Source organism: Mchenga conophoros, linkage group LG16 (assembly GCF_057382185.1).
Source record: "Mchenga conophoros isolate Kocher_MC1m ecotype Shallow Benthic linkage group LG16, M_conophoros_male_GT1.1, whole genome shotgun sequence".
Taxonomy (NCBI): Eukaryota; Metazoa; Chordata; class Actinopteri; order Cichliformes; family Cichlidae; genus Mchenga; species Mchenga conophoros.
This window is the reverse complement of record NC_140541.1, coordinates 19,873,936-19,899,753: the sequence shown is the minus strand read 5'-3', so window position 1 is coordinate 19,899,753 and position 25,818 is coordinate 19,873,936. Positions and strand designations below refer to the sequence as shown.

Here is a 25,818-nt window from a genome sequence, read left to right as displayed (position 1 = left end):
TATGATATAATTGTGTTTTTTTCTTTTATGAGACTCAAAAGAAAAAGCTTAATACATTTCTTAGACCACTTGTCATAAAATGAAAACAGAAATATTTTACAAATCTGTCAAAAGTTCTTTAAAACAAAACATTTGATTGTTGTTTATTAGTAAAATAGCACACTTTATGTCCCAGTATATGTTTTGCTATATTTTTGTAATTTTTATGCTTTTATGTGAAACTGTAAATGTGAAAATTCATGGGTAACAAAAATAGTTATATTTTAGCCTTTAAAATATCACTTTAATGAAAGATCTTATGCATTTTGGTGAATTAACCATTACAGAAACATAAAAGCAATTTTGAAAATTACTGATGCTATTCACTGAGGGCAGCTGTAGCATTAACTTACAATGGGTGATCTAATTAATCTGTTAAGCAGTGTACATATCCTTTGCTGCACACATCAGCAGAGTGCTGCCAAGGTAGCTGCTGTCAGCACTGTTACTTTCCTGCAAAGTTCTGTTATTGCAGCCTGTGTCGTCAGCTTAAAGGTTGTAGAAACTGCCTGTTCAGAAATAATTTTAGATGTTAACTCGTGTTTTTTGCTTCTCCTACTGTCCTTGCTTTTTCAAACATGTCTTTATGTCTTTATTAAAACCCTGAATATCATTTTTGTATGGTTAGTGCGTTGTGTTCACCACTACTTTTGTACGTTGATTGGAAGCAAGTCACATCATGCAAAAGCACCACAGAGGAACAGATTATATGTCTGTATTTATTTTCATCAGAACACAATTTTAATCATTGTAGCAGTAGTTTTCATACTTTTCGAAAAGATCATGACTTGTGAGACTGTTTTATAAATCATTTCATCAAAGTTGTTTGTAGAAAAATTAAAGAAGTTACTTGAACTAAAGCATCTATAATATTACAATATACTGGTAGTATAATAGTAATAATAATAATCATAATCGCAATGATATTTCTATATGCCTTTGAACCTTTTTCATCTCTATAATCATAAATCATTCACTTATGCACACACAAAGCCACAACCTTTCACAATAAGGTTGCAAAGCTGAGGACAAGTCTATTGGTTAAACCTCACCACACTCTCTTTTAACATCAATGATCTGAGACGCTTAAATAAAAAAAAGGATCAGAAGTAGAAGAAGGAGAAGAAGAAGAAGAAAGTAACAGCATGACATCAACTCAAAGTACACAAGGAGAGACATACATTGTTCAGCATACTAGGGAACATATTTACAACCAAAAAAAGGAATGGGCTTCTGCATAGATCCACAGGATAGAGAACAGAACTATTGTGAAAACAGAGAGAGGCTGAGAAAGAGTGAAAGAGGGCAATATTTGTGTACATATTATTTCGTGGTGGGTGCACAGGGTGGTAATGGCAAGAGGCATAAATACTCTATATGTGCAGGGGTAAAACACAAAATTCGATTTTGTACGTTAGTGTGTAATGGAACGTGACAGACCATAACCTATGATCGCTACAGACCATTGTCTGGGATCTAGTCTGAATCTATAAGACCCTACACAATTTCTTCTCATTATAATGCAGTAAAAAATTTGACGAACCAATACATACAAAAAAATTAAATTATCACAGAGTAACTGTTGCGTGCAAGCCTGCATTACCAACAAAAGTCAAATCAGAGATTTACATCAGTCAAATCTAATTCTTTTTTCGTTTGTTTTTGGAAGTAATCTTGCACACAGAAATGTCCATACCTGGTGCAAACATGTGTGAAGGCGTGTGATAGATGACACATATGCACAGCATTCGCACCCATGCAACCACAGTCAGGATGCTCTGCTGCGTGTAAAGCAACCATGTTCTCTGCGTGACTTCTGAAAGCAGGTTTATTGAATAGGCGTGTCCGCCGGTTGGCTTTTGGTGGCTGCTGGATCGCAGCATGACCGCTGGCCATTAACGGCAGGATGAAATCACAATCTGCTGAACATATTACACTTCAAGGTGGACTCATCTTTTACATGTGCTTGTGACAAGGCTTGCATGACACTTGCGGGGCAATCTATGTATTGCTAGCATTTCTTGCAGACCCTGTATTCCTTCTTATGTCCATTATGTGTCATTATGAAAAGCACTATGTCATGCTGTATTTTAAATTTTATTTATTTATGCTTGGGCACCATTAACCGCTGTCTGCACATCCTGTACTGCATTTCATGTTATGGAAATTTGGGGGAAATATTTCCTTAAGACGAGAACGGAAAAATGCAAATAATACAGAGTCTGTTTTGGGGCAATGACACAGTTATTACACAATCTAATGTGCAATCACTGTACTGATTTCACACTAAAATGCATGCTTCAGGACTGCAGCTAATATCATATAGGTAATGTTGCAAGACCCTGTGTGGTGAAAGACAGCTGTGGTTTGCCACACCTGTCCCACTGCCACGAGGTCATTTAAACACAAATGAGCTCTCCAAAGAGACTCAGAGACATTAACCTACATCTATGTATAAGAACAAAAGAAGAGCACACAGCAGCACACATGGAGCTCTGCCTTCCTGGTTTCCGTGTATCTGTCAGACCTTTTGTGGTAGGTCTTTAGCAGAAGTGTCAGTGGAAACGAATAAATCTATTGCCATCTAGTGGTGGCCAATGGTATAGCAGCATTGTTCTGAAACCGGAAGCAGTCATTTATGATGGGCATGGGTGTGCCGTGCCGCATGACCATGAAACAGTTATGTATGCATTTCAAGCAAGCAGCAATGGTAATGAGACTGAGGCAGGGTCTAAACAGTAAGTGCCAAAATAAGCCAATATACTTATTATATAGAAATTGTGTGAATAATGATGAATTTTAAATCCTCATATAAGGTTAATAATAAAAGTGTTGACATCAGATATCAGACTGGACATCTCATATAAGCAATAAACATATTCGAGAGTGGGGGGAAAAAATTCATTCAGCAAAAGCTGTTTATCTGCTCATCTTTACCATGTACCTGATCTCACAGCCTTGTTCATCAAAGAGACAAAAAATAAAACCAGAAACAAAAGAAGAAGTCAGCCCTTAAGGTCAAACCATTCCTCTCTCTTCACACACAGGTCAACATTTATAAATCAAAGTGTTAGCGGACCTAGATGATCACAGATAATGTGATTGGTGCAAACACAAACAATGGCATGCTCCTCTCTCTGTGTTTGTTTCTGTTTCTGCTTTCCAGTAGCAGCCGGCGGAATACCTTTGTACTGAAACCGCATGAGTTCAAAATAATAACAATAACAGTAATAATAAATGAGCCAGGTTTTTACCTTTTGTCTACTAACAATTTGGATGCAACCTTTTTGAATGTGCTTGATGTCTGTTTTGATGGCGTTTGATCTGTATATCTTAATAAGCCCTTTACTTAATGAGACAGGAGTTTGACATGTCAGGAGAAAAAGTACAAGACAGTGGGCATGCCACAGGAGCCGATTTGGGATAAGATGTGGTGCATTCAGGGAGTGGGGCTGAAGACAATCAACAAAAGAGGCTTTCATAACCTTGCAGCGCCTCCACATGCAGTTCATGTAATACACATTTGGATTCAACAGATATGTCAGAACTGCGCTGTGGTTATCAGATGGGGAATGTCAGTCTGTGTGTCGTATGGGACCAGCTCAGCACAAGGGGCCGGGGAGCAGGAATACAGTGTAAGAAACCGGAGTAGCTGCAGGTAGTGAGCTACCGTGCCTAATGAGATGTTGACATTTTATCCTTTTTATAATTGCATGGGAGTTATAGTTTACAAATTACGAAAGGTCATTAAAGGTAACATCCAGTCACTGTGTTTCCTTTGAATAAAAAGCCTGAGGTTAGGTTTTGGTTCAGGGGAAAACAGCAAATTGAGTTTTTGTTTTCAAGTAGTATTCATAGCTAGAGTGATTTATTAGTCATATTTCTGTTACATTTTTATTATGAACCCACGTCAAGGTGAAGAAGCCGATCCAAGGCTTAAGGGGAAAGGAGCGGCCTTCAGACTAAATGCTGTTTGTATGCTGCAGACACTATTTGACTGGATGGTACCTTAAAAAAGAGCAAGTCTTTTTATGTCTGGTTTAACAGTGCTAAATATACTGATCTAATGTTTTTTTTATCCCAGCATCAGTCAGCTTTGCTCAGCCATGTTGCTGACAAGAGGAGTATGTTTAGAATAAGAAATAATATCCTTGATTAAGACAAGCATAGGCTTAATTTCATTTGGTGAGATAAAATTGCCCGATCTCTGAATCTTACACTTTTGTGTACACTAACAAAGGTGATCATTTTTCCAGGTATAATAATTCATCAGGTTTACATCCACTCTAAAAAGCTGACAAAAATGAACTTTTCGCCACCCTGCTTTACTTGAATCACTGTTGTCATTTTCACACATTAACTCCAGACAGTGCAGGTTAAGAACTATTTAATGAGAACATCTGCATTCTGCATGCAGCCCCGTAACCGGATGTCCAGAGAAGTTCATTGCTGCAGTGGAAGTGTGAAAACAGCTCACGTTTACTTAATATTTTCCCTGCATTAAAAACATGATGATTTTAAATCCAGTGATCCAAAATCCTGGAAGTAACCCCTAAAAAACTTTTAACCTTTTAAAATTCTAATCATTTGTAAATTTTGTCATTGACATGGCTCAGCCCTGTCACAATAGGAACCTAAAGCTTTCATCTGGCTCACCACAAATTGGATTTCATTTTTGTAGTTTTGACAGTCGGTTCTATTCGTCAAGATGACACTTAGTAGTAATGATGCTACAACATTCGCTGAGGTAACAAAGACAATGGAGAGCAGATAAGCACATTTTCTAATCCATTTCTTTGGCACCTGAAGTCTTCATGACAGTTACCTAAATGCAAAGAACCGTGCATATGCATATGGCCTAAATTTTACATTTTATATTTGATCAAACCTATTAGATTGAATAGTCAAAAATAAGGAATTATGGTCAAAGCTAGTAAAAAGACCCATGTTGTATTAAAAAGAGCTCATCTGAGATTTAAAGCATTGGAAAAACAGAACGGGCTGTCCTGTCCTGGTTTCTAATGCCAGGTTTTGCTATTTTGGATTTAAAAGCAACATTAATGGGTCAATGTTATCTCACAAAACAAATTAAGGGGAAACTGTAAACCTGCGTTAAACACTGTATTTATTATGGACATCAGAACCACATTCAAAAAAGTCAGTGGTGTTTAATGAGATTGTGGCCATCAAAACACCATGGCAGAGCTAAGTGACATCTGAGGGGGCCTCCATAAAAATCATCTGCTGTACCAGCCTGTTAGGTAGACTTTTGTGTCCGCAACACACACTCCTTCTCTTACACACACATGCTCACACGCACACAAGTAAATCTAGAAAACGCACACACAGACAAACTTGCAAGATATTCCTCTTTTTCTTTACACGTTGTCTGTCTTATTTCGAGGCAGACACATTTCCTTCCTCTATGAGAGACTCAGAAACAAAGACAAAGGATGAACATTAAAAAGTGAATATGATTGTGTTATTCCATAGTTAGCCAGTGCAACACAAACCAATAATTGGAACACAGTGTAAAAAAGCGTAGTGAGAGAAACTCAGCCACGAGGAAGCTGACCTTCCCTCTCAACAAAGGCTGTGGCATTGTCCCCTTTCCCTACAGAAGGGACTGTTTGAACCCCGCGGTATGTCTGTTTGTTTAGTTATTCATTTGTCTTGATTGATTCCTGTGTCTTTTAATATCAAAGCGTCCCACATTTTCCATTTGCCAGAAAGCGTTGCAGGATGTCCACAGGCGTACAGCTCCAGCCGCTTGCACAGCTGTGGCTGTATTTTTCCACATCGGTTGCCATGGTGAGGGAATCCCCCACCCCAACAACCTCACCTTCTCCTGGCAGCTCTATCACTCCTCGTTGGCAGGGCTCTCCTCCAGAGGCGTGATGGTGGGGAGGCCCAGTCCTGTTGCATTGTGGGATGCTGTGAGGCTGGCAACAGTGTGTAGGAGGACAAGGACCAGCAGGCAGAGTTTGAGCCGGCTGTTACACAGTCTGCAGGCTGCTGAGGAGCTGAGGGAGGTACGGTGCTGGCATGGTGGGTGAGTTCTTTTCAGGGTCCCCCGGGAACGGTTGTCTGCTTTCAAGTACCACCGTACGTCACAGCACTCTGCATCTGGGTCCACACCTGATGGATAGTCTTCCAGCAGCCCTGGAGGTTGTTTTTGGGGTTGGAGGGATGTAAAGAAAAAAAGAGTGAGAAATGCACTTTTCTGTGTAGCATTTTTAATAAATTCATACTTGTTTTTGCTTCTTTCTTTTTTTTAAAGCAAAAGAAAGAAAAAAATGTTTGCTGCTTCCTGTCTGCAACCTACCTGCAAGAAGAGGAACAATGTAGTTACTGCCTGTCTCTGACAAAGCCCCCATTTTTGGATTACAGTTGACACACATATGCATATACAATGCAAAGACACAGCAGATAAAACTGAAAGAGCTCCAGAAGCTATAACCCTCTCCTATAATCAGTCATAATGTACAGAGCACATATTTAATTTGCTGCCTCTGGTAAGAAAAAAAGTCCATAAACTCTTCTGGATCCATAAATACTCATTAGTGCAAAAATGTAGTTATTAAACCAGCATCCAAAAATATTTACTGAATGTGTGTTAGTAACTTCTAATTTATTAAGCCACAGCAAAAATAAATAGATGAATAAATAAATAAATACAGTTACCAACTGTTTGAGGAGCATACTATTTCCTTTTTAACAGATATGTAAAGTATATTTAAAAAAATTTCTCCAAATAAATTGTTTTAGAAGGGGACGAGAAAAAATGGAGCGAGAGAAAACTTTACATGTTACTTTACTGTTTAATGTTACTGACAGTGTTGGGGAGTAACGGAATACATGTACCGCCGTTACGTATTTAAAATACAAAATATGAGTAACTGTATTCCGTTACAGTTACCGTTTAAAAAGGTGGTATTCAGAATACAGTTACTTTGTTGAAATAAATGGATTACACTGCGGTACTTTCCTGTTTAATATTGTCGCGGGTCAGGACTGTTTGGGTTTTGTTTGACAGCTACATGCTGTTGTTCCAGGCGGCAGCGTTACGGTTGCCATGGTTACAGGGCGACGCTCTCTCTCTCTCTTTTGACTGTGTGTTTCCTGAGAGCCTTTTCGTTGTTGTTGTCGTTGTGCTAAGCTAACAGGCTGAATGCTACAAGCATAGCTCTAAAGAATGTAGCATCATGGGCAGTGTAGTCCGTGTTGCAGGGAGAATGGACTGCCATACACGTTATGGGTCTGTGAGCGCGAGGAGGGAGAAAAAGGGGAGTGGAAAGGTACGAGTTGTCATTGAGGAAAAACGGGAGCTGGAAGTGTTGTGCCAAAAAGTGATTGTCTGCCAGAAACTGATTGCCGTCCGCGGGAGCGCGCGCAGCTGCTTAAAGCTGCAGCGCCCGGATTACTTGCGTTGCCAGCTACTTCCGTGCAACTGATATAACGTGGGGGGAAAAAACTCAAACACATTTATGCCTTTGCTATTAGGCAAAGGTATGCATTTATGGAGCTTTAACGTTTCTTGTAACCGAATTATGACGCTTATCAGAAGGTTGCTTTCAGTGTGTAGCGCAGTCACGAATGACTACACGCATCACGATGGAATAATTAATGCCCACAGGTTTAGTATGTCTACTCTCGTTGTTCATATTTGTTATAAGACTGTCGAATAGTAGTTAAAACAATAAAGACCTATTGTGCCAGTATCACCATGACTCTTTCTTGTTTGTTCAGAATAACGACTGAGAACATGGCATTTTAGCGCTACCAAAAAGTGATTGTGGCCTATAACTTGTCACGGAAACAATATTTCGGCTCCAAACTTGGCGGATGTCATTTAGAAGGGTCATATGTCAAATATTACATCTCAAACAGTCCCTTAGAACTGCTGAATAACCATTAAGGGAACGATAAAACTGATAATATGCAATTTTCAACCTGCCAAAAAGTGATTGTGGCCTATATCTTGTCACTGAACCAATGTTTCTGCTTCAAACTTGGTGGATGTCATTCAGAAGGGTCCTATGTGACATATTATATCTCAAACACTCTCCAAGAACTGCTGAAAAACTTTTAAAATAACATTAATACCGATAATATGTCATTTTCAACCTGCCAAAAAGTGATTGTGGCCTATATCTTGTTAATGAAATACTATTTCTGCTTCAAACTTGCTGCATGTCATTCTGAAGGGTCCTATGTGACACATTATATCTCAAACAGTCCCTTAGAACTGCTGAATAACCATTAAGGGAATGATAAAACTGATAATATGCAATTTTCAACCTGCCGAAAAGTGATTGTGGCCTATATCTTGTCACTGAAACAATATTTCTGCTTCAAACTTGTTGGGTATCATCCAAAAGGATGATATGTGGCACATCATATCCCAAACAGTCTCTAAGAAATGCTGAATAACTTTTAAAGGAACATTAATATTGATAATATGCCATTTTCAGCCTGCCAAAAAGTGATTGCCGCCTATATCTTGTCACTGAAATACTATTTCTGCTTCAAACTTGGTGGATGTCATTCAGATGGGTCATATGTCAAATATTACATCTCAAACAGTGCCTTAGAACTGCTGAATAACTTGTACAAGAACAATAACACTGATAATATGCCATTTTCAAGCTGCCAAAAAGTGATTGTGGCTTATAACTTGTCACTGAAACAATATTTCTGCTTCAAACTTGTTGGATATCATCCAGAAGGGTTACGTGTGACATATTATATCCCAAACATTCTCCAAGAGCTGCTGAATAACTTTTAAAAGAACATTAATACCGATAATATGTCATTTTCAACCTGTGCATAAAAAGTCAAATTTCAAAAGTGTTGTAATTCAAAAATAATACAAAAAAAGGATAATGGCCAAATGGAAACAGGTGGGAGGAGATCTGCTTAAACACATTAGGAACACCAAGTAATAGGAAAGACAAAACAAACGGTAATAAAAATGTCATTCCAATACAGCAATTATTGACAAGATATAGGCCACAATCACTTTTTGGCAGGTTGAAAATGACATATTATCGGTATTAATGTTATTTTAAAAGTTTTTCAGCAGTTCTTGGAGAGTGTTTGAGATATATGTCACATAGGACCCTTCTGAATGACATCCACCAAGTTTGAAGCAGAAACATTGTTTCAGTGACAAGATATAGGCCACAATCACTTTTTGGCAGGCCGAAAATGGCATATTATCAATGTTAATGTTCCTTTACAGGTTATCCAGCAGTTCTAAGGGACTGTTTGAGATGTAATATTTGACATATGACCCTTCTAAATGACATCCGCCAAGTTTGAAGCCGAAATATTGTTTCAGTGACAAGTTATAGGCCACAATCACTTTTTGGTAGCGCTAAAATGCCATGTTCTCAGTCGTTATTCTGAACAAACAAGAAAGAGTCATGGTGATACTGGCACAATAGGTCTTTATTGTTTTAACTACTATTCGACAGTCTTATAACAAATATGAACAACGAGAGTAGACATACTAAACCTGTGGGCATTAATTAGTCCATCGTGATGCGTGTAGTCATTCGTGACTGCGCTACACACTGAAAGCAACCTTCTGATAAGCGTCATAATTCGGTTACAAGAAACGTTAAAGCTCCATAAATGCATACCTTTGCCTAATAACAAAGGCATAAATGTGTTTGGGTTTTTTCCCCCCACGTTATATCAGTTGCACGGAAGTAGCTGGCAACGCAAGTAATCCGGGCGCTGCAGCTTTAAGCAGCTGCGCGCGCTCCCGCGGACGGCAATCAGTTTCTGGCAGAAGAAGAGTGCCTGACGAGCCCAGTTGTAAGTAAGCTGTTAAGACTCGACTGTACACCGTGTTCGTGTTTTCCTCCGAAAACAATAAGTTCCGTTGGAGCAGTCTTTCAACGCCTCTCTCTGTCTCTCGCAAGAAAAGTTGACCCACACAACAAAGTAAAGCTATTTTTCGGCTACGAGCCGACAGGGACCCCGCCGTATTAGTCAGAGGTCCCTTTACTACAGTTCGGAGTCGCGGACCTTCAGTAATAGTAATAAATCACACAGCAATAGTACATTCACGTTGTTGTAAAAAGCATGATAATATATTAAGTAATCCAAAGTATTCAGAATACGTTACTGTCATTGAGTAACGTAACGGAATACGTTACAGAATACATTTTGGGGCATGTATTCTGTATTCTGTAATGGAATACATTTTAAAAGTAACCTTCCCAACACTGGTTACTGATGTTGGGCTTTTTATAAGACACATTGACATTGAAAAGAAAAGAATACTGGTTTGAATTTACTGTGGAAAAAACGGCCATATTGATTGTTCTTTATAATCATATATGTCTCAGTAAAAACTGCCACAAACTGGCAACTGATTCATCACATCTTATTTGTCTCTGTTGTAAAGTAACCTCATGCTCAACATGACCACCAGAGGGCAGCATCAACATATGATGCCAGTGGGGACTCAACCCACATAGAGTTGTTCAAAGAAAAGTGCATCATGCTTTAATCCTCTGAACTTTTGGCATCTTGGGGCATCTGTCGCTCGTCACAGAGAAGAATCAGAGACTACTGGTTGATTATCTTCAGTATTTGTTCCTGTCAATACCTCAACATTATGCTGCTGTCATGGGAACCAGAGGTGATTTGACTAAAAATTAGGTTCTGCTTGGTTAATTTTTGATTTGGTTTTCTAGTTAAACTGAAGCAACTCGAGGGCTTCTGGTTACGTTTCAGTCATCAAGGCTGCAAGATCCCTGTTAGCTCTTAGATAGCTTGACCTTAAATATATATGTAGATCTTCAGTTTGTATTTACATTAGCATAATATACACAAGTTAGTGAAATAAAAGGTTCCGATTTAAAATTCTTACAAAATGCACTTTTGTTGAACAGCAGTATGTGGGGAAAAAGTGCTATTTTGACATGGTTAGCTATTATATTATGATTTAGAGCAGTGCATTAATAAAAAGTGCATTCGGTATTGACACACACCAGTGATAAACGTGTTCCCCCCACTAGAATCTTCTCAGGAACTCAGTCTTTCTAACAGAATAAACAGGCTCTCAGTTTCTGGTGAGACAGTTCCTGTGCCTACTCAGGAGGTAGCAGTTTCTGAAGGATAAGAGACTGTCGGTGATTGGTCAGCTAAGCACTCTCATTCATCTGCTGTTTTTTTTAAACCCTGCTGCTGCAAACACCGATCAGGACCATTAAACAGAATCTGGCATTTTTTCCAGTGGACGACATTTTGAAACATTGCTTTAAAATCCCAAAGACATGGAAATGCAAATCACTTTTATCCCTTCGGATGGCTCCGGTACATTCACGTCTCACAAATGAAAGCACCTTAAACTTTCACTGAGAAGCATTTAAAGCGCCTTGTATTGTGCAGGACAGACGGAGCATATGGACCTATTGTCTCAATGCTGTAACGTGCAGCTGCCTCATGGAGCTATGAGTAATTGGCAGCAATTTGTTGTTATGGTGTATCTCCCTGTCAGTCTGATGATTAGTCAGAACATCCTGTAAGTGTAAATTCATACGTGTTTTCTGCCTGTTCTTCTGCGGTTGTGTGCCTGAAGGATTACTGAGTGAAACGCTAAGCACATGTGCTTACTCATTGTAATCAAGCTGAGAGCGTGGCCTGCGGTAAATGAAGTAGGTGGGAGGTTAAAGGAAATTGATGTGTGGCTTTGAATCCCAGAATAGCAATATCTTAGCCCGAAATTTCACTGAGCACCTTAAAGCTTAAGCACACAGGATAAAATTACAAACACAACAATATATCAAATGCACAATGATTATTTTGTACCTGTGCATATAAAACTGGGGCTGCCTCCGTGAATGAGATCATCATTGTCGGGCAGGACAAAGGGGCACCGCTGTTGCACCTCCAGGCAGTACTGACCACAGGGGATTCGATTGCTGCAGTGCATCTGGGTGGTCTGGAAGTACTGAGAACACAGCCAAGGCTTATAAACCATCTAGGTGGAAGACAGAGAGGTGAGAGGATATTGATGAGTTAGTAAGGCTTTTGCTGGATGACACACACACACACACACACACACACACACACACACATGCTCACACGCTTGCATTGATGTGAATCATCATGACCTCCACATCTACTGATCCACACAGGAATGAGCAGATATCCTGGCGATCCTGATATCCACTGTTTGTGCTGAATTTAGTTGTTGCTGGGCAGTCATCACTTTGTCAGTCAATACTGAGATTTGTCCAGTTATGTTGAAATTGAGTATTGCTCTGCACTGAAACTGCACCTTTAACTGCTCTTATGCGAGTGGTCTTTAAGTAGAGCAACACAGGACAGCAGACAAATGAATACCTTTTAAAATATTTGCGCTCCATTAAAAACAAAAAAGATAACATGCATGCTTAAAATCAAATATTGTGCCAACAAATTACTGTAGGACCATCACCAGCAAGCTTTAACACAAAATAGCATGGCTATTATCACTACTTGTACAATATTTGGGTTGGGAACACCATGTGTCTGTTTATAGCACTGACTATATAAAAGCCTTTTTTTACAGTTCTCAGAAATTCAAGTGTGCTAAATGTGAACCGCACTGAAAAAGAATGTAATAATATAACATTTTTTTAAAGATAAATTTGCTTTGTTACACCTAACGCTGGATGAAAATGGTGGGTCTGCTTTGCATTTACCTGTTGCTATGGCGAACTGTAATGATGGAGCTCCTTTGATAATAACGTTTTTCATTCGCCATGCACGCACTTAACCCAGAGAGAGTAGAATCAGGGTTGATTTAACTGACTCTGATCAGTCGTTCTGCAGCTAAAAACTGGTATTATTTGTAAGCACGGTCGATAGAAATCAGTTCGCAAACACTCCTGTTTTCGAGCCACAGTGTAAAGTAGTCATCTTCTCGGGTTAGCTCAAATACATGGAATCTGGTCAAAGCCTTATACTACATAATAGGGCTGGGCCATATTATACCGTTCACGGTAATACCGGTATAATGTTAGGCAACGATAGGAAAATGAAATATTGCGATAGAATATGAGTAAAACGCGCATGCGCAGTGCCTTTGTTTTCATACGCACATGGCCGATTGTTGAGTGAAACAGATGAACCAGAACTGGTTTGTAAAAATGGTGCAACTTCAGTGATGTGGAACTAGTTTGGTGTTTGTCCGTCAGATACACGACAAAACACATTTTTTTGCAGAACATGCAAGAGGCCGTCGTTATTGTCGTATTTGTCGGACTAAGATGCTCTTAAATCTGGGAGTAATCTGGGTCCTAAACCCCCCTTCAGGTCAAACGAACACTGCAGCATCACTGAGAGTTAAAAACTGTCTAAATTCTTTCATCTTTAATAAAACGATCAGCTCGCTAGTTTCGCTAGTTACCTAAGCATGATATTGCATGTTCTGACTGAGAGATTTCTGAAAAAATTCAAATGTACAGCTCTGCTATCACTTACAGCATAAATGAAGACAGGAAACTAAACAGCAGTGACGTTTGTAGGGTTACTGAAGTTGGGCTAGCTGGTATATAATGATGTGCTACCTGATCGCTAGCGACACAGCTATGTTAGCATAACATAAACAGTGAAGCTGGAGGACGAACACTAACACTTTTCCACTTATAAAAGTTAACGTGAAGGTTCCTCATGGTTAGAGACAAATGCAATCGCATGGCAGGGTGCTGTAAACAGACCAAACTTCAGTCAGGAGAACAACTGAGATAATCCATCCACAATACGAGGTTAGTCATTAATATACTGCAACAACATGGGAATAGAGCAGCTGCCAGAGAATTCAACATTAATGAATCAATGGTACAGAAGTGGAGGAAGCAAGAAGAATGAGTTTAATAAAGTTTGATTTATCTGACTGCTTTGTTTCGCTTAATGTGCCTTATAATCCCGTGCACCTTATGGTCCGAAAAATACGTACTGCACACTGCAGTTTAATGTTGCAAAGCACCTCTTTTTAACTTCAGTGGATATTATACATGGTTATGCTCAGGATATGTCAGCCCATTTCTACTGGAAATGCCTTTTGGTTAAACTTTCAGCAAGGAATTTGCATTTGCACTGTTACATTTTTATAAAGCTTTAATGTACATAAAAACCAGCTTCTTGTTTAAGTGAAAATAAATGGAAGGTTGTCTTTTTGCGCTAGTAATGTTGTGGAGTTGTATTTTGTCTTGCATCAATTATATCGTCAGTTATATCGTTATCGCAAATTTTCAAATATATATCGTGATAAATATTTTTGGCCATATCGCCCTGCTCTACTACATAATGCTTTTGCATTGGCATTGGTAAAAATGTTCTCGCCCATTTTCTCTGCTCAACAAGTGCACAAGTGGGGAAGAACGATTTACCTAGCACATTATTTTATCTTTTTTTCATTTTATAAGTTGGTCGCCTCATTGTGTGGTACTATCACCTGCAGCAATTAGATGGTATTTCCTCCAGCACCACTCCAGGGACTATGAGGCAAGCTAGCACCTGCTGTGCACTAATCATCACACCTAAAAACAGTGCACCAAAGCACAGATCATATCACTTGTCCATGCAGACAGAATATTTGCATGTTGCTAGTATGTATGTGTGTGTGTGTGCCAGCATGTATAGGTGTAGGTATACATGTGTGTTTATGATATATCCAGATTAACAGTAAAGAGTGTGTTGTGAATAACAAGAAAATATACCTAATATGACTAATATCTGCTTTACAAAAGTGATATTAGCTAATATACTGTTAATTAGATATACAGATGAACATTAGTCAATTAAAATGTCCTTTTCAGTTCAATCAGGAACAATACTGCTGGCCGTTTTGTTCCACTACATTGTATTTTTTTTTTACAGAAAGACCTGGTTTCCCAGCTGAATAACAGTATTGTAGATCAAGCATGCCCAGCCCCAGTGGGAATGGCACTCCCTGACAGCAGCATCCTCCCTCAGCAGGACAGTGCACCATGACACACTCATCAGAATCATCAGAATCATCAGAAACTTTATTGTCATTGTCATGAGAACAACGAAATTAAGAATGGTCCCCGATCATTGCATCATCCCTAGCAATATCAAAATATAAATAAAACAATAAAATTCAATAAATAAAATAGATAGAATACTTAAAATACTAATAAGATATAACAGTAAAACATTCACATACATTCCCACACACATGCTTCAGACCGTGCATAGATTAACACAAGAGTGGCGTGATGGACATTTTTTTGTAGTATTCAGATGTGTTATTGCAGTTGGATAACAGCTGTGTTTGAGTCTATTAGTCCTTGCTCTGATTGCCCTGTACCGTCTGCCTGAGGGCAACAGTTCGAACAGGGAGTGGCCAGGATGTGAGGTGTCTTTTATGATGTTTTGGGCCTTTTTAAAACAGTGGGCGTTGTGTAGAACTTCCAGTGTGGGGAGAGGGCAGCCAGTGATCTTTTGGGCGGTGTTAATGATCCCTTGGAGTGCTTTCCTCTGAGCCCCTGTGCAGCTAGTGTACCAGATGCATATGCAGTAAGTTAGAACACTCTCAATGGTGGCTCTGTAGAAGGACACCAGCAGTCTCTGTGTGATGTTATTCCTCCTGAGAATTCTCAGGAAGTACAGTCTCTGTTGGGCCTTTTTCAGCAGCTCGGAGGTGTTCACACTCCAGGAAAGGTTCTCCTCTATATTGACTCCCAGGAAGCGGAAGCTTGCCACCCTTTCTACACAGTCCCCATTTATGAATAGTGGTTGGATCTCTGCCTTTTTCCTTCTGAAGTCTATTATGAGTTCTTTGGTTTTTGAAGTGTTGAGGAGGAGGTTATTGGCCTTACACCATGACGTCAGCTGCTCCACCTCGTCTCTGTACGTAGACTCGTCTCCCTTGGAAATGAGCCCCACCACTGTGGTGTCATCTGCAAATTTCACAAAGATGTTGCTGTGGTGGCGAGGAGTGCAGTCGTGTGTGTAGAGAGAGTAGAGCAGTGGACTGAGCACACAGCCCTGGGGTGAGCCAGTGCTGAGACTCAGGGCTGAGGATGTGTGATGGCCAACTCTGACTCTCTGTCTACGGCCCGAGAGGAAGCTATTGATCCACATGCAGGTGCTGTATGGAAGCCCCAGGTCTTGTAGCTTGGCCACCAGTTTGTGTGGAAGGATGGTGTTAAAAGCTGAGCAGTAATCCACGAAGAGCATCCGCACATAGCTACCATGCTCTTCCAGGTGAGTTAATGCAGCATGGAGTGCTGTGGCTACAGCGTCTTCCGTGGATCGGTTTGCTCTGTAGGCAAACTGGTGTGGATCCAGGCTGCGGGGCAGGGCTGCTGTGATGTGTCTGCGGACCAGCTTCTCAAAGCATTTCATTACCACTGGGGTGAGTGCCACCGGTCTGTAGTCATTCAGGCCGGTGATGTGGGGCTTCTTAGGCAAGGGGACTATGGTGGAGGACTTCAGGCAGAGTGGGACAGTCGCCTGAATGATTCGAAGAAAGATTCACAAAGAGCCAGAGCCTGATGTGCACAGGACCAAAAGGATCTGCTGCTAACATCCTGTGTCCAGACAGCAAAGGACATCCTCAGAGTGTCCAGTGTTCGTGCCCTGACAGGCCATGCTGTTGGCTTCAATAAAGGGGCTGCCTGAGGTAACTGCTAAACCTGAATAATATTTTACAAATTTGGTGTGAATATTAATATAAATTCAAGATAAATAAATAAAAAGCAACAAAAGGCAAAACATGCGCCAACATTGCCCTTGTTTAAATAAAGCTAGCAAATATTTCATACTTGGGGTGGGGGGATTAGCGTCAGTCTGAATGTCGCATTTGTTGTGAGAAGAGATTATTTTGTTTGCTGCTCAAATATTCTTTTAAGTTAAAACATACAATCTGCAATATAATGATGTTGAATCAGAAATAACATGATTAAAAAAGCCCGGATGGTTCCACCATTTGCAATGCATATTTCAGACTGAGATGTAAGTATTGGTGAATATGTTCACATTCATAGACACTATGCAGTAAACTTCTCTCTGCACTAATACTTATATTTACAGCATGAGGCTTTTCATTGATACCACACACACACACTCACTGTCCTTCTCTGTCACCTGGTAGAGCAACAAAAATATGGGCACGTGACCTTGAGTCCTATCTTGCACACATTAAGCTAATATTTCTAATATAATAACACATTTTATGCAAATTTATGTGCATTTAAATGAATGTGCATATTCTTTTGTACAGTTTAGATTTGTTTACACACTAAAGTCATGAAGGTCTATCTTCAGAGAAAAGAAGACCAAAGAGTCCAGTGACAGATGGTACAGCCCCCGGAGAGACCTGATGTCAACATCATCAAGCCAGTCGTGGATGGCATTAGAAGACACAAACAGTTGAGACAGCCTAAATTGAAAGAACAACCTTAGAAGAACCTTTAGTTCATCCTGTAGCTGCCAGTTTGGAGAAATAAAGATAAACTGGATGCCAGGTTGCCTCTCATTCAGCGATGTATCACATTACATTAACAATGTAAGAGGCAATGAATGATAAGCAGTGTCTCTTTTGGTATTCATGATACATTTTCCCTACTCAGTAGAATCTGAAAAAACAATGTTAAAGTCAAGGTCTGTCTGGTCATTTGCACTGCATCCCAAACATGAAGCGAAATCAAAAACTAAAGAATGTATAGCACCAGCGAAGGAGCGACACCATCTGAAGTGCCTTCAGAAGAAAAGTATAGTAAGTATAGTATAAAGTATAGTATAGCTTATTTGTAAGACAAAGGACAGCAGTATAGGTTAGATCTAGGTGATACCAACACATACATGGAGACCTCTAAACACATCAGTCAGCAGAACAGCTGCCAGAAACGCAGGAGATGTGACAAATGTGGTGTAAGGACTACAGCAGGCTTTGGCCCTTTGCCACACAGTTATGTCCGTTTGCACTTAGTCCCAGTTAGAGCAGCCTACTGCTGTTGCTGCATGTGAGAGCTCTACTCCCTCAACTATGAGTCTGCAGTGGAGCTGTGACTGGTAATTTATCATGTCAAATCGCAGAGTGGAAGGAAGACATAGCAAGTGAAAGCGATAAGGAGAGCAGTGTCTTAATACAGACGGTGGTAGGATGGACTCTTTCTGTCCTTTATATAACTTCTGTGTTCTCTCAGTCCCCTTGGGGAGCGAATAAAATACAGCCTTCTCTTCAATCACAGGCTGTTAGTTAGAGGTCAGCCAGCTGGCTCTCAAATTTTTTTTCCATCACTTTGCACATGCAAATCTCTTATTCAAGAAGTTTTAATGGTTTTCACTGCGTCATCTCCCTTTGAGCAAGTGCCACATACAGTCTCACAACACACACGTCATGGTATACATTTACAAAAAACATAGCTGGACTATTGCATTTCATTAATATCAGGTTGTTCTAAAGGTTCTCTGAAAAGCCTTCAGTTGATCCTCAATGCTGCAGAAAGAGGACTGACAGGGACTAAAATGAGAGGACATATTTCCCATATGAACTTCTCCTTATTGGTTTCCTGTTAAATCTAAAATCTAATTTAAAGTTCTTCTCCTCGCATACAAGGGCTCGAATAATCAAGATAATCTGATCTTAAAGACCTCATAGCATCGTATCACCCCAATACAGCACTTCGCTCTGAGACTGCAGGCTTACTTGTGGTTCCAAGGATATTTTAAACGAATAAAGTCAAAATCAAGTAGATGAAGAAATAGAAGAAGAAGCAAGGGAAAAGAAATACACTCAGTGTCCACAATTTTTAATAACAATGGTAAGTAATCACGCTTTACTTTTTCAAAACAAACTAAATCCAGCTAGTTAATTATAATGCTGATGGCCTAATGGCAACAGCACTCCACCTCCTAGAGGCAGAAAGTATCATAGAATGAAACAAAATAAGACAAAATATGACTCTAAATATTTCTTTGTAATTAAAAAAAAAAAACATTAAACGGACTGGAGTTACAAACGATAGTATGAGAACTGAGGCGTCACAGCAAACGTTAGCTGTGTTTCTTTCCTTACTATTGCAACAACACATCATCAGCAGGGTAAAACTAACCTGTCTCACTAAACCCAGCTCATGTTCCCTATTAGTGGGTGAACAATCCAGCGCTTGGTGAATTCTGCTTCTAGTCAAAGCAGGCTGAAGATTGGCTTCTAGAATTTGAAAAAGAAACTATAGTAGATTCAGTGATTTTGCCCTTCATCTCTGCAAATACGACTCAACTATTTTTAAAGAGAAAGATCCATGCCGATCCCTCCCCTCCACTGTTTTACTTGCCTGTTGGTGATCTGCAGAGTTGAGAGTCAGCTGTCTGCTGAATTGAATTATTTCATTACGATTAGTCTAATAAGGTTGTAATTGATGGAAGGCCTTATAGCCTGCCCCGTGGTATTAGTTTTAAGTGGCCCCGGATGGCCCTGCCTTGTCAGTGCCTTGTCTTTAATGTTTTATCTGGACTTGTGGTTGCAGCTGAACTGCTGACAGGGAGACTCAGGGAGTTTGTAGCAACAAACCAAATTGCTGCAACACATTCCTCTTTAAACAGCAGTGCAATGCAGCAGATACGCACACAAACATATTTGGGGTCTCATGAGCAGCTTTGTCACTCAACTACCAGCTTTTCACTGGTTCATTCCATTTAGGCTCTCTCATTTTATCCTCTCTTCTGCTTCATTTACTTTAAATGATCCTCATCTTCAATAATAGAACAGTTGGGGACAGTATAATAGCTTATAATTGGATTATTTTCATGTTCGATCAAACTGGGAGCACAGGAGTACAGTAAATAGCACAAAGCCATGATGAAGATCAAGTGAAGGCTCATTGTTATAGAAACAATCTTTTTCTCTTTCTTTTGCACTGGCTTTAATTGATTGTCATCCAGATTTTGTCTCCAGTTTTCGGTACAAAGAGTGCAGAAAGAAAACACAAATGCACCATATTCCCTTTGGATATGTTAGAAAAACTAGAGCTCAAGTTTAAATGGAATAAAACGATATACCGCATACAGACCACACAAAAAAATCCCATATCCTGTAAATTCAAGCACATTTTCTACTTTAGTATGCTTTCCACATTGTTGTATGAAATGAGCAGTCCATTCAAGAAGTGATACTGGGGCAGTCAGAGCCATAGAGGGTCAAATAGAGGATATTCTTTAGTAGGAGCTAGCGTGTAAGCTATTCCCTTAGTTCCTGCAGCAGCAGCAGAAGCAGCAGCAATGCCTCATGGGACTCCCATGATAACATGGAGCTGAAGGGTAAAACAGCAAAGGTTATGCCAAATATAATCTGTTAAACAACATGTAACACAGTGTAAAGCAAACCAATGGTCTCTGCAAAGAAAGAAAGCGCATCTATGATCAGTCTAATATGACTGCATTCCTATTATGCTACAGTATGTGCATTTCCTTGTATGTGCACTGATTTAATTCATGCATGCATACTGACTAGCCTGCGGCGTCTCTACCTGGCAAGCATAGAAACTATGTCAGTTGCAGCTATGTAGAGAAAATATAACGTAACTAATGATCTGAACGACAAGACATTAAATAAACAGACACGGTTAGCAAAGGCGTTAGAGGAGCCAACAAGAATGTGACACAAAAGCACAAACAAGGCAGGCAGCAGACTGAAGCCCCATCACAATCAGTTGATTAAAACCAAGTAGAAAGCACTCACACAACTCAAAGAGAGTAGCCTATTCAATTACATTCATGCTACATTTGAATAGCTGTGCGGACACTTAAGGGCTGGTTTCTTAACGGCCCACTATGGTACAAGCACATTTTCACATCCACACACAAAATTCACCATCTCATATCTTTTAAATATGGGCTGCTCGTTTAGAAGACTGCAGTGCTAACGTAATTACCACACAGCAAGGGTGCACAGTATTACATTAAGGGAGGTTTGGTTTTTAAAAGGAAGAATAAAGACACTCAAACAAAGAGAAAGAGAGGGCAGCTGAGGTAAAAAAAAATAAATAAAAAAAGGAAAAGGAAACTACAGACGGTACAAAGTTCACCAGGCTGTTATGCTAAGGAAATTTGATAAGCCATATTTCAATGCAAGCGTAATGCTCAGTGAAAAGGGAAAACTACAACACACATTATGAGCGCTGAATCATAAAACAGCAGCACTACAGGGTTGTATGAAAAATGAATGAATGAAAGGTACGGTCATGGCAGTGTCTGAATTAATAATGACAGAATTTATTCCATGCAGGAGGTGTCACTGACTTCAAGAGTGTGTCAGGTGCTGCTCTGCACCTTCCGAGCGTCCCAGTTGATCCCGTTCAGGTAGTTTATCGGGGTGTCGCCGCGTCTGGACAACTTGATAAATTTATCACCAAGCTTCCAGCACACACATCGTAAATAAGAACAGTGCTAGAAATTGTGATAATTTTTTGAGCAAAGAGTCTTTCGTTGGAAGTGTGTTAAGGTGATAACTGCATTAGGTTTGCTAGTCTCCCTCTCTGTCTGCTGTAGCTGTGCTTGCTGTGACCCAATGGGAAGTGGAAAGAAAAGCAATCAGAGTAATTTATGTCTCAGCCTATTTAACTAGGTTCACTATCAAGCTATTTTTTCTTTCTTCTTTTAATCTGGAACCTTCCGCTCACAGGTTTGAGTTAACGTTTTAGGGTTTTTTTGCATTGTTTGCACGTACACATTTCTGACTACTCTGCATCCAAACGTCATTAAGACTGAATTTATTGCTACTCTTTCTCTATTATTTTCTTTGTGTGCTACATTTTGTACTATTCCTTTGCTTTTATTTACCAAATGCTGATCTTGATCTCTGACCCACCTACAATCAACACAACAAACAAAACAGTTACATAGATTTAATTCATTACATACAGGTACCTAAAACAGAACCAGAATTGCCTCTTTCTCTGTTTATGCTGCCAACTCTATTGGGTTGCAAAGAAAGGACAGCAGTGAATGCAGTATAATGTAAGTAGTGAAGATTTTGAAGGAAGTTAATTGGGTGAGCAAAGTTGATGTAAAAAGCTATAGAAGACATTAGTTGTGGCATGCAAGGACTACCAGGAAAATGCTTTCACAGAGTGTTATGATTGCAGACTGAGGTTGGGCTTTCCTTTTTAATATAAAATGTCACCAATTCATCTTTTTACCCTATTAAAGTTGAAAGTATGAAAATTGTCGATAGCAATTAAATGAATTCTTGAGTTCTTGAGAGGCCTATTGAACCAAATCAGTTTGTCACTGAGTCCAAATGATCATTTGGACCAAATAAGTAGACATTTCTAGAGATTTTCTCATGACATGAGAAAGAAAATGACAATTTTGCTAATGTCTGCCTGAGCACAAAGTTGCTTTGACTTAGAAGTCAAGATTAGTAAGCTGAGAATAAGCAGCATGGTGCTGTAAGATAAGATAAGATAAGATAACCTTTATTAGTCCCACACGTGGGAAATTTGTTTTGTCACAGCAGGAAGTGGACAGTGCAAAAGTTATGACGCAAAAATTAGAATACAATAAGAATAAATACAGTACACAGCTGTACAGAATAGAATAAAATAATATACTATATACAGTAGAATAAAATAGAATAAAAATATACAATAAGATAAAAATAGAATACAAATGCTATATACAACTGAGTAAAAATACAACGATGCCAGAAAAGATTATTGCACTTAGTGTTATTGCACATGTGTGGATGTGTGTGTTTGTTCAGTTAAAGTCTTTGTTGTGGAGTCTGACAGCAGTGGGGAGGAAAGACCTGCGAAATCTCTCCGTCCCACACCGTGGGTGCCGCAGTCTCCCACTGAAGGAGCTGCTCAGTGCTGTCACAGTCTGCTGCATGGGGTGGGAGACGTTGTCCAACAGGGATGACAGCTTAGCCGCCATTCTCCTGTCACTCACCACCTCCACTGGGTCCAGAGGGCATCCTAGAACAGAGCTGGCCCTTCGGATCACCCTGTTCAGTCTCTTCCTGTCCCCAGCAGAGATGCTGCCGCCCCAGCAGACCACACCATAAAAGATAGCAGAAGCCACCACAGAGTCATAGAAGGTCTTCAGGAGTGGGCCCTCCACCCCAAACGACCTGAGTCTCCGCAGCAGGTACAGCCTGCTCTGCCCTTTCCTGTAGAGGGCGTCTGAGTTATGAGTCCAGTCCAGTCTGTTGTTCAGATGAACACCAAGGTACCTGTAGCTGTCCACAGCCTCAATGTCCATACCCTGGATGTTCAGTGGTTGCAGTGGAGAATGCTTGTGCCTGCGGAAGTCTACCACCAGCTCCTTGGTTTTACTGGCGTTGATCTGGAGGTAGTTCAGCTGGCACCAGTCCACAAAGTCTTGAGTCAGTCCTCTGTACTCCTTGTCGTCCCCATCAGTGATGAGGCCGACTATTGCAGAGTCATCAGAGAACTTCTGCAGGAAGCACTGGGTGGAATTGTGGGAGAAGTCTGCAGTGTAGATGGTGAAGAGGAACGGAGCCTGTAGTGGTTAGAGCTGGTGCCTCATAGCAAAAGGGTCCTGGATTTAAATCTGCCGGTTGGCTGGGGTCTTCCTGTGTGGAGTCTGAATGTTCTCCTTGTGCCTACATAGGTTATCTGCCAGTGCTTTGGCTTGATCCCATGCTCCAAACACATTAATGTACGTGTGAATATGAGTACATATTATATCAGCACCCTGCACTGGAAAAAGGTGAATAAATGGATGGATGGTGGTAGTGTGCTAGCAGGGTACTCATTCAACCCAGTCATCAATAGATGGAAGGCAGTTCACCCATCAGAAATCACCTGTCAGTCACAGAGCTAACACAAAGACTCAAGTTTACCTGTGCCATTTTAAAATCATCAGTTAACAAATTAATGTATCATGTATGTCTTTGGACTGTGAGAAGAAACCAGAGCACCCTTAGAGAATTGAATCAGGCACAGGGAAAACACCTATTGGACAAAAATAGGAATGTCAGTGGATCACCACTCGTGAGACATATATAGGCGGTGTTCCTGTGTACTGTACACAGTTTCACTGGAATTCATCCAGTAACTGCTCAGGTGTTTCAGACAGGACAAAAGCTTTCATAAATTGTACCTACTATGAGCAGACAGCAGCAGTCTTAGAAACAGATGGTAAGAGCAAAAATCTATGAAAATAAAATAAGTTGAGACAGTGGTGGAGGGGAGTAGGCTATGAGAAATTGTGGATGTGACGGGATAAAGATGGATGGAAATTTGAGAAGACATTTTCCACAGGGAGGACATCCATATGCAAAAAGCATTTGCCCAAAAACTCATTTTGTTGATTAATCAAGGTTATCTGGATGTAATTCATCGGCACTGTCATGCTGACACTTACACTGATAATTAACTTGACAAAGATAATTATCAGCAAGATGGGCCTACTGCGAGTGAAAGTGATGAATCAACACCCACTGCAGTTATGCAGCCTGCTGTTGGCTCTAGCAGACCATGCTTACATGCTTGTGTATGTACCTGTAACTCAGTTATGAAGTCTCTCTGTCCCTGTGGTGTCCCATTACTGTATCAGCACCCATGCAGAGTTCTTAAATAATCCCAGTAAACAATATCAGAACAGCAAGGTGTCACAGCAAAAACTTTTTTTTCTGTTGCAACACCGCAGTCTCTCCTGCTGATATCCATGCAACCTCTTACCATATCCTATTCAACTCTACCCCTCTTGCTTCCCTCTGCAGTGTGTACTGCAGCAGCCGGATGAAAAATGGCCTGGAAGGGGTGGCTGGTGCGAGGCTGCCAACAGAGACATAGCCGATATATGCACACTCACCTTCAGACAAACGCTGTATAACCAGCTTTGTCGTGCTATTTCTCTGCCTTGCTCTTATCAGACACACACAGTCAGGTAGAAGGGTTGAAAAAGTATGAATGAGAGAACAGTTTTAGAGAACGACATTGAGAAATGGCGGTGTCATATAATAAACTACAGTTGTCAGCAGCTTGCTATGAGAGCGCTGCCCACCTACAGGTGCTACTGACCCTACCAGACCATGTCAGGCTTTTGGAGAGGGTTGGCTAAAAATGAAGCCAAGGCTAAGCTTCTACTCTTACAGCTAAAGCTCTGTTAATTTAAATGAACAGAAATCAGACAGACACACACAGTGTATATGCAAGTATCCTACTTGACACATATAACAGCACACTTGTGTTTTCCGTGTTTTCCTGTGCATACCTGAACACAAAGCCACAGCTTTAGCAACTAAATGAGAGGTATTGCAAGTCGCATTTGCATAAAAATGAATCTATTTCATCCATGTTCATCTGTCACAGACTTAAGAGATAAAGTCATAAAGATAGGAGAGAGTAATCTTCAGAAGTGGTACTGAATCTTGTCTGTGCATTTGGTTGGGGGAGGGGGAATCAAGGCTTTCTTCAAAGCAACCAAGGAGAAAAAAATACAGCTTTTAATTAAATGCAACTATAAAGGTAGGGGTTGACTGAAGAAGAATAAGGTAAAGGAAAATGTTGAGACATCCGCACAAGTTATCAGAAGGCAAGGCAAGGCAAGGCAAATTTATTTGTATAGCACAATTCAACAACAAGGTGATTCAAAGTGCTTTACAGAGACATTAGAAACAAAAACAAATAAAAAGCATGATTTAAAATTGATTAAAACAAGCAAACAAACTAACTAACTAAACACACACATTTCACACCTGTTCGCGCGATCTGAACCCTTATCGTAAGGGGAGCTACCAGTCCTTCTGTGGACGAGCTACTTTCTATTTTA

The 25,818-nt window shown here is 40.1% G+C and overlaps 1 protein-coding gene across 1 annotated transcript in view; it reads right to left on the bottom strand.

Moving 5' to 3' along the window:
- Positions 1 to 744: 744 nt before the first annotated feature.
- nalf1b (NALCN channel auxiliary factor 1b) overlaps positions 745 to 25,818 on the bottom strand; it is a 113,609-nt gene continuing 88,535 nt past the window's right edge. The window contains exons 2-3 of the mRNA XM_085248367.1: positions 11,869 to 12,040; positions 745 to 6,201 (exon numbers count right to left, since the gene is read on the bottom strand). Of these exons, the coding sequence (XP_085104493.1) occupies positions 5,900 to 6,201; positions 11,869 to 12,040 (474 nt within the window). The 3' untranslated portion in view covers positions 745 to 5,899. The remainder of the gene's footprint in view (positions 6,202 to 11,868; positions 12,041 to 25,818) is intronic.